Source organism: Lathyrus oleraceus, chromosome 6 (genome assembly GCF_024323335.1).
Source record: "Lathyrus oleraceus cultivar Zhongwan6 chromosome 6, CAAS_Psat_ZW6_1.0, whole genome shotgun sequence".
NCBI lineage: Eukaryota > Viridiplantae > Streptophyta > Magnoliopsida > Fabales > Fabaceae > Lathyrus > Lathyrus oleraceus.
Window position 1 is genome coordinate 385,027,344 of NC_066584.1, and position 10,291 is coordinate 385,037,634.

At 35.0% G+C, this 10,291-nt stretch overlaps 1 protein-coding gene across 1 annotated transcript; it reads left to right on the plus strand.

Moving 5' to 3' along the window:
* The first annotated feature begins 359 nt into the window (after positions 1-359).
* Positions 360-10,030, plus strand: LOC127098440 (conserved oligomeric Golgi complex subunit 1). The gene is made up of 7 exons (XM_051037040.1): positions 360-1,186; positions 1,633-3,126; positions 5,125-5,319; positions 6,051-6,331; positions 6,605-6,784; positions 7,239-7,413; positions 9,304-10,030. The coding sequence occupies exons 1-7, from the start codon at positions 506-508 to the stop codon at positions 9,466-9,468; spliced, it is 3,171 nt and encodes a 1,056-aa protein (XP_050892997.1). The 5' UTR covers positions 360-505; the 3' UTR covers positions 9,469-10,030.
* Positions 10,031-10,291: the final 261 nt, after the last annotated feature.

The following is a 10,291-nucleotide window of genomic DNA, read 5'->3' on the forward strand; positions in this document are numbered from 1 at the left end:
ATTTACTAATTTAAAGTTACTAATTTAAAATGCTTTTAAGCCATTTGGACATATAATTGTATTAACAAGTAAAAACATTAAATCAAATCCAAAACATTTGTTTAATTAGTTCATCTTTCTTATTATAAAAAAAAATCTATTTTTGAGTACAAATTTTATTAGTTCATGTAATGGTCAACATGATACATTGCCCCTTATACAAGTAAACATTTTTACTGCATTCTAATTTCTAAAATATAATCGCTATGCAACTTCAAATTTTTAAAAATCTTTTTAATAATTTGTTCGGCAATTTTTATAAATTTGTAAATATCAAAAATAATATTTTGTAAAAGATATTCAGAATTTATTGGATAATTTTGTATGAATGAAGTAAATAAACTTGATTGATATTTTGATCCTCTGTTTTCCTCTGCCCCAGTGATCCTTTCCCTCTGCAATTTAATGTCGAACCAATAATAATAAATTAACTATAAACCCCAACCACCGTTCACCGCCACCAACCATGAGAGTCTCATCTCCTCCGGCGGCATCGCCTCATGTCGACGACCACCGCATTTCCACTACAGGCTACCGTGATGCCGAGTCTCTCTTCCGGTCTAAGCCCATTGCCGAGATCCGAAACACCGAATCTGCAACACGCAAACAGATCGACGACAAGAAAGAGGAGCTCCGTCAACTCGTCGGTAACCGTTACCGTGACCTCATAGACTCCGCCGACTCCATCGTCAACATGAAATCTTCATGCAATGCGATTTCTGCTAACATCACCGCCGTTCACGATCACATCCGTTCCCTTTCTCAATCCCAATCGCAATCACAAACCAAGCCCCATTCGCAGTCCCGAGCCTGGACCTACGGCATCGCTTGCCGCGTGAAGTACCTTGTTGATACGCCGGAGAATATTTGGGGTTGCCTTGATGAAGGTATGTTCCTTGAGGCTGCTTCGCGTTACTCCCGTGCCAAACACGTGCATCAACGCTTGTTTATTGATTCTGATGAGCATAAGATCAAGATCTTGTCCAATTTTCCTCTTCTTCAGCATCAGTGGCAGATCGTTGAGAGTTTTAGGGCTCAGATCTCACAGCGTAGCCGTGACCGCTTACTGGATCGCGGTCTCCCCATTGATGCTTATGCTGATGCCCTTGCTGCTGTAGCTGTTATTGACGAGTTTCAGCCTGAGAAGGTAATTTTGCTATTTTTTATCAGTCTTATTTGGGATTTTGGGTCGGGGATGGGGCGCAGGAGTGTGTTTAGTTGTTTAGAACTTGTGAATTTATGTGATTAGAGTAATGTTATCACTTGCTATAGCAAAGGGGAATTGAAACATATTGCCATTGTTTCGAGGTATGCCATTTAGTGCAAAGTGTTGTCAAATACAGTATTTTCCCTGAACTTCGATTACAACACTGGGTTTGAGGCCTGTTTAGTTTGATGGGTGTACTCCTCAGTCTGATTTGTTGATGGAAAACAGGTAGTTGTGGAGTTATTTTGGGCTTGGATTCAGAATTTGGTTGGAGATGGTGTATCATTTGGCAGTTTTCTTGGTTTTTAGATTGTGTGATTTTCCATGTGGGCAGTTGCTTAATTCTTTGTTTAGTGGGTATAAACTGATTTGTTGATGAAAAACAGGTGTTGGATTTGTTTCTAGAATCAAGGAAGTCGTGGATATCACAAGTTTTGGGTAATGCTGGTGCTGGTGATGATTCCTCTTTGGTGGTTTCTGTCTTGTGTGATGTGTTGGGAATAATTCAGGTCAGCGTGGGTCAGGTGGGTGAGTCGTTTTTGCAAGTGTTGAATGATATGCCCCTTTTCTACAAAGTCATTCTGGGATCTCCCCCTGCTTCACAATTGTTTGGTGGGATTCCAAATCCTGATGAGGAAGTTAAGCTTTGGAAGTCATTTAGAGATAAGCTGGAATCGGTTATGGTAATGCTTGACAAACGTTACATTGCTGATACTTGTTTTGCTTGGTTGAAGGAATGTGTAAATAAGATAAGTGGAAGAAATTTGATTGATGCCATTGGCAGTGGCCAGGAGCTTGCCTCTGCTGAGAAATCAATAAGGGAGACAATGGAAAGTAAACAAGTTCTACAGGGGAGTTTGGAATGGCTGAAAAGTGTTTTCGGATCTGAGATTGAGTTGCCTTGGAGTAGGATTAGGGAACTTGTTTTGGAAGATGATTCTGATCTTTGGGATGAGATATTCGAGGACGCTTTTCTTGGTAGGATGAAAGCAATCATTGACTTGAGATTTAGGGAGCTAACTGACACTGTTGATGTGGTGAACACAATTTCTGCAGTAGTTGACTCTTTCACCAGACAGATTGATGTTCAGCTGTACTTGACCAGATCTTATACAGCAGGCGGTGTTTGGTTTCTAGAATCCAATGCCAAAAAAACTGGAGTTGCTTCTGGGTTCAAAGTCCACCCTGAAGAGAACGAATTTCTATCTTGTCTTAATGCCTATTTTGGCCCTGAAGTAAGCCGAATCAGGGATGCAGTTGACATTTCTTGTCAGGGCATCCTTGAGGATCTATTAAGTTTCTTAGAATCTCCGAAGGCCTCTCAAAGATTAAAGGATCTAGCACCATATCTGCAAAGTAAATGTTATGAAAGTGTGTCTGCTATATTGATGGCATTGCAAAAAGAACTTGACAGTTTATATGGCTCAATGGAAAGTGGTGACAAGGTGGTACCAACAACTGTTACTGTTGAAAAATCCCTTTTCATTGGGAGGTTATTGTTTGCATTCCAAAACCATTCTAAACATATACCCTTGATACTTGGTTCTCCCAGATTTTGGGCCAGTGGGAATGCCTCTACAGTTGGGAAATTACCATCTCTGGTGAAACATTCTCGTTTTGGATCTGATTCTGCTATCTGTGATAGTCCAGGAAGACAAACAAGCCTTGGCTCTAAAAGGCAAAATTCTACTGCCACAGCTGCCTTGTTTGGAGCAAAAGAAGGTGCAAGCCCTGAATTAGAAGAACTGAATAAGACTATAGGGGATCTTTGCATAAGAGCCTACAACTTGTGGATACTATGGATGTCAGATGAGCTTGCTGCTATTGTCTCTCAGGATCTTAAACAAGATGATGCTTTAACTTTGAGCATGCCTGGGAGGGTAAGATTCGTTTTCCCTGTTGTTTTATTCATTTTTCCATGATTTTTTCTTATGATTATATCTCATTATTAGTTTTCCTCTAATCGGCCTTTAAATTTTTGGAGAACCGTTATCTTCTTAGAACTTGTTTGTTGCTTTTAAATATTATTTAATAATAAAATAGAAATTTATAAGGAGAAAAGAAATAAAAAATGGAAAGTAAATTTTTATTTATGAAGAGTAAAATAAAAACTGAAACCAGTAGAAAGGAAATCCTTTTAAAAGATATTGGTCAAACAAACTTGCCCGTTTTTCCCATTTGACCAATTAAATAACACAGTATACCATATAATCATGTTTTGATCTGATAAAAACTAAGAAATATACAATTTTATTATACTATGTTAAGCTTTGAGCTGATATTATGGAAGAAGTAGTGAAGCACTATACCATAGTTCATAAATATATATTACTACGTTTGTTAAGTAAATTTACCTGAGGTCTTGCCAAGGAAATCATATGTTAGCAGACTGATCCATTTCAACATTCTTTTTCTCAGCCATCATGAAAACTGACCAAATCTAAATCCTATTACCGTCACCATCTTGGAGGATTATGACAAGGAATTGAGCAAGCATCATATCCAAATATTTAGACTTCTATTGTAAAGATTGTTTTGAATCAGTTGAGAATAATTGCATTATTTATATGACATGGTCTTCAATCAGTTTCCTTTCATAACCATATTTTTGGAAAATAGTATTTTTATGGCTTTCCGCAATCAGTACCTCAATAGTCGTATTGTTGTAGAAATATGTTAACAAGCATGTGATGATAAGTTTTTTTCACCTTAATTTGAATGGATTCGGCTTGCCTAATTTTCTGTTCTTTAAACTTTCATTGCTCTCAAACCATGTGGTGAAGTGAAGAACCTTCCTTAAGTTAGGTGGTGTTACTTGGTAATGGAAAGAGCTACCACTGAAATACCAAAAAAATAGTGATATATACATATTTATATGAGAAGGGATCAACTTACTCCTGCTTAGTAACTTGTGATAAACATTATATTTTATCAATTCAACTGTTGATTTAAACATTCTTATTGAGATGATCACCTCCACAAATATTTATAAAATTTCGACTATTTTAGCTATGAAATCGAATAGTTGACATTTATTTGTACTTCAAAAAAACTTAATATACGTTCAATTGAATTTATTAGATAAAGTATCAAATGATTTTGAATTTTTTAAAAAAATTGTTAAGTTGATCTACTCAATAAGAACTTTTAGTTCAAAGGTTGGATTGGTGAAATATAATGCTAGTAATGAGTTATTAAGTCGAAATTTACTGACATATAACGCCGAGTTATTCTATATATCCCTTGATTTAATTTATTCTAGCAGTTAGAAATTTAGTGAGATTAGTCACGCAAAGACCAAAACAATTGAAATGAATTGAAAATTTGAAAAGAAAGTACATGTTCCCTTTGATATTTGCTTTACGATTTATAAATAATGAATGTTGTGGGTTTTGAATCTTTAACCTTCATCCCGTGTTTCTTTTGGAAGAGATATAAGATATTAAGATGATATTAAAAAACCTTGCTTTCAAGGGATTCATTGGAAATTTAGTTTTCGTTAGAGCTCAATAGCATTAGTCGGTGCTTCTAGCAAACCATATATTCTAGGATAAGTCCTTGCTGTTATAAAGCTTTAGTGATGCCAACTTAGTTATCATTATAGTTCTTTACTGCCAATGTCGACATCATCATTTCTTTCTCTATATGGAACTTACCTTACTCCTTCTAAACCTCATGGGCTTTCAATATTGAAGTAGATATTTTGTTTACCTTTTGAAGGGGTAGTAGGTGCCATCAAAGTGTAATGTTATTATCATTGCTAATGTGTTTACCACTACTACTGTTCTTTTATTTACTACTCTGTCGGTGATATAAAAAACCAAGATCTTTTAGCCTTTTTAATATAGAAATTTCTCATGTTTTTGTTTACTGAACAGGGATGGGAGGATATTGCAGTCAAGCAAGATCAGTCTGATGAGAACCAATTGGAGATGAAAATATCTCTTCCATCTATGCCTTCTCTATATATAATCTCATTTCTATTTAGAGCATGTGAAGAAGTTCACAGAGTTGGAGGTCACGTACTTGACAAGAAGATTTTGCATAAACTTGCATCAAGATTATTGGAAAAGGTAGGTTTTCTGGGGATGTGTTAGTCCATTTGACCTTCAAGTCCACCAGTGTGGATGTGTTTTATCCCCAGCCTTTCCTTTTGGTTACAGTTATTTTCTAGAAAATGAACTATCATTGAAGAAATGGAGTAAATGATGGAGGGGATTATATTGTAAAATTAATAGAATACAAAAAACACAATAATGAGAAGTGAACTAAGAATGCAGCAATGGCCGCATAATCACTAAAAATTTTCCCTGTTACCCTACTGTTGTTATCTTACCTTCTGGTGGTTCTGCAGTCATACTTTTCCCATTAAATTGATATGATATTTGAGTGTCTTTCCAATTGTGGATCCCCAAGTTAAGAATATATAGAATAGAAATAAGTTTTATCTTTTATCAATTCCTGGTAGAAAATATAGTTGATAATCTTGGATTAACTCATCCATTGTCAAATTTTCTAACTACTCTGGAGTTGTAACCTGTGACGCTGAGATTTCAGAGTAATGGAGATACTCATAATGTTCTCAAGGCCATACTGTTCCCCCTTACCCTTATTAAGATCAATGTAAATGAGCTATTGAAGCCCTAGAATGAATTATGAGTAAGTGGCCAATGATAATTGAAAAATAAAAAGATTCAGTTTCAATGAGGCCCTCTATGCAGCAAACAGGGGATTATCAAGTAAATGTCTATTTGCTTGACTTCTTGTACATCTGTATATACAATGACTGTATTTTATCATACAGGTGGTTGGAATCTTTGAGGGCTTCCTTTCCACTGAAGTGGGTGATGCTCATCAAGTGACAGAAAAAGGAGTCTTGCAGCTTTTGTTAGATGTCAAATTTGTCATTGATGTTCTCTCTGGTGGTGATTCTAATTCGGTTGGGGAATTATCAAGTAACCCGACGGCAAAGCCATCTCTCAGAAGAAAGCAAGGCCAAAGTTTGACAATCTCAGCCATTAGAGAACGGTCGAATCAGTTGTTAAATCGGCTTTCTCAGAGACTGGATCCTATAGACTGGCTTACGTAAGCTTTTAAATATTCTGTTGGTTTTTCTTTCTTTGTTTCTCTAGATATGACAGTACATCAGAAGGACCATCTGGAGCTCAATTCACGGTGGCTTAAAGAATAATAACTAAATTAGGGAAAATAAAGAAAAAAGATTGATTGTAGACTCTAGTGTCTGTTTCTTGCGCAAGATTAAAATAGTGCTGGGGGATAGTTTTTCCTTTTAGTGGTTCTGTGCTGTAAGTCTTCCTCTTTTAATTTGACAATGATTTCTTATCTACATGTGTAAAGGTATGAGCCATATCTTTGGGAGAATGAGAGGCAGTCATATCTACGGCATGCTGTTCTTTTTGGTTTCTTTGTGCAACTTAATCGAATGTACACAGATACTGTTCAGAAACTGCCTACTAATTCAGAATCTAATACTCTGAGGTGTTCTACAGTTCCCCGGTTTAAGTACCTTCCCATCAGGTCAGTTTGATCTTGTAGTTTATTTTTTTCTATGTCCATCTTTCTATAATGCGAAACTTTTTGCCTGCCTTTCTTACCATCATTCTATGTATATTTTATTCTAAATCCAATTATTTATTCTGTTGACTGTATGAGGCTTTCTATGTTTTTCTTTATTGTTTCCATCTTTTTGTCATTTGATATGATATAGTTTCCATAGATAGAGTAGATATACAGCTCAGCTGTAATCCCTCTCAATCCCCATATACTAGGGGTTCCTTTTTTCTACATCATATGTATATATACTTTATAATGTATCATTCCTATTTTAATGAGATAAGAAACTCATCAATTTTGAGTTATTCAATGACTAGTTTTATGGGAGTTTTGTTAAGAAACCTGTTAATGTACCAAAACTAGTAATTAAATGTCTTTTCTTATTTACAAACTTGCATCTTAATTTTGGTAAATCCAGTGCTCCAGCATTGTCCTCTAGAGGGCCAAAGAAATCATTCACCCCATCTTCAAATGAAATCTCTTCTAGAAGTTCATGGAATTCGATTACAAATGGAGAGCTTTCTCAAAAGATAAATTTGGATGACAGCTCAAGTCTTGGGGTGGCAGCACCATTTTTGAAGTCTTTCATGCAAGTAAGTTTCTATTAAATTCTGGAACTATTTTTTGCCTCATCGCAATCTAATGCTGGACGCTAATATTCTTTGAATAAAAAAATCACAATATGTTGATACTCTGCAACCTCATGATTTATTAATCATCATATTCATGGCACCACGAAGAACTGTATTGATTTGTGCAGCCATACTAATGTGGACAATTCTTTCTTGTCACACGTCGGCTTTATATTTTTTGTACACGGTGGAGCAACTGTTTTACAAAATCTCAATCTGTTAGCCAAATAAATATATGGACTATGAATTGCTCATGACATGAAAATTGCCTCAGTTATTTTATTTGGAGTGTATTGTTGCAATATTCAACATAACTAATACTAGCCTAGAAAAGGTGTTTCAATTCAGATGTACATCAGTGACACAGCCCAATCGACACCTATTCGCAGTAATATTATTTAGTACCATTATGAATCTGATGTAGAGATAAGAACATTAAAAAGTAAGATCACAGAAAGCCTTCAATAAAATGCCATATGAGTTTTAGGCTTGCAGCTATATTGAACTGCCTGTTGAGTTTACAGTTATTGCATTTTGGTTAACCCCACTGGATACAGCATTGATATAGAGAAAAGTTTTTGATGCAACCTTGCCATTCTATAGCATTGATATAGAGAAAAGTATTTGATGCAACCTTGCCATTCCTCCGTCCTCCTATATACCTCTTCAAAGGTCGTAAAATATTGTTGTTGTCCCATATGAAGGGCAGTAGCACACAAGTAACCTGACTGATTTGAGCTTAAATGGAAAAGTGATTAGAGAGAAACCGGTGAAACCTGTGACCCAACGACCCTTCCACTGCACTATTAATTAATAGACTAAAAATAATACTTTTAGTTTCCCTAATGCACAATTCTGATCTCCCAATAAATTTGCTCAAGTTTATGATTTAGTTTTGTTGGAATTGCAATATATAACTTTTGTGAAAATTTTAAGAATTTTTTGTAGAAAGGGAAATTAGAATTTCAGAGGAAAAACGTTTGGGATTTTTAAATTTTAGGTGCAATATGATGTTTTGATTGGTGGGTTTTGATACAAAGAAGGTTTGAAGTGTTTTGATTAATTCAATACATAATGCTTGAGTAGAAAATGAATATTTTGAGGGTTTAAGGTAGAAGAAAATTAACAGAATGCTTGGTTGTACTAACAACTTAAGAAGACAGCTTGAATTTTAGCAGAAACTTATTGGATACCAAAATTTTTCATTAGCCAGAGTAGAATGACCTAAAAATACAATTAATTCTAGATAAGAATGTGTCAATTTGAAGATACGATTCCTCACCTTGGACTCTTATTCTTAACAAACTGGTTTTACTATGAACACTCATTAATTATTTAGTAATCCATTATTCATCTATTGGATATAGCTTAGCCATTAGCTTTTACAGTTACGATTCTCTTCTGCATGTTTTTATGATACCTGAATCTTTTAATGTTTATTAATATTTGAAGTGCTATAATACTTTTTTTGGCCTCGGAGCTGAGGCTGAGCATATGCTTTTAAATTATTTGAAAGCTATCTATTTTGTTCCTGATGTGTTGAGCAAATCTTTCATAAGTTTTAGCAAATTATGAATAACTTTTTCTTCTAATGCTCTTTGGTTTAGCATTTCATACCTGTCTACTTGACCAAGTAGATGTCACCTTGCATTGTTTGCAATTTTAGCTGGAACTCCTAAGCAATATCACCTCAACTGTTACACAAATGATGTTTATAAAATTGACTGAGTTATCGGGTCGCATTTGCATACTGATATTTCACCATTCTGGCAAATATTAAATCTGATTAGAGTATGCTGTCTAATTGACATAATTTTGTAGAGACTTGATACAATTTGTTTCTTTTTCTAGGTTGGAAGCAGGTTTGGGGAGAGTACTTTTAAACTGGGATCAATGCTAACAGACGGTCAAGTTGGTATTTTTAAGGATAGATCTATGTCCACATTTGGAGATATTCTACCTGCGCAGGCAGCTGGTCTTCTTTCATCTTTTACAGCTCCAAGATCAGATTCATGATAACCCAGGGATTGAAAAGCAACCCCAGCTGCTCTTTTGCAAAGTCTTTATCAGAAAGTGTGATGTCTAATGTCAAATTTTCAACACTCCGTCGCTCATACACGGCACTACTGTGATTATAGAAACATTAGAATCATATTTGAATCTCCGAATATTCAAAATATGCAAAGCAAGTGGATGATACATATGAACTGGTGATGAGAATTATTAATAATGTTGACTGCCGTGGTTAACATCATTTGGCTGGACAGAGGCTGTAGAATAAATGCCCGAACTGTAAGCACGAGGAAACTTGAGTACAGATTGAAGAGAAAAAATAGTGTTTATGGTAAGCTATATATTCCTATGTGATTTGGTTCAAGGAAGATGAAATAGGTCATGCTATTGTTAGAGTTGAGAGTAGCTATAATTCGTGTTATTGTTGAGTTATTCTAAGTTTTGGTCTCTCTGTTTATAGTTGATCAAGTTATCATGTGTTGGATTTTATATTTCTCAACAAAGTATCTGATTACAGTGTAACTTTTTATTGTAAGCAATTCATTCAATGGACTGAGTTCATATAGATTTTTTTTTTACAAGACTGAATTCATATAGATAAGCACGATTAATAAACATGCTTAGTGGTATCGTTCATTTGGAAAAATGTATAAACGAACGGTAGGTGGTTAATGAATTGGCAAGATTGAATTCAGATAGATAAAAGTACAAATTGTGATTAACAGTATTTAAAATATGTGAAAAAGGAATATAAAATATTTGTATTGTGTATTTTGATGTTAAATTTATGTCATTAAAATACTCTGATTTTAGAGTGATATTAAGG

Coding starts and splice junctions, on each gene's coding strand:
- LOC127098440 (XM_051037040.1), top strand. CDS start 506: ATGAGAGTCTCATCTCCTCCGGCGGCATCGCCTCATGTCGACGACCAC. Junction 1,187..1,632: donor ACGAGTTTCAGCCTGAGAAG/GTAATTTTGCTA, acceptor GATGAAAAACAG/GTGTTGGATTTGTTTCTAGA. Junction 7,414..9,303: donor TTTTGAAGTCTTTCATGCAA/GTAAGTTTCTAT, acceptor TTCTTTTTCTAG/GTTGGAAGCAGGTTTGGGGA.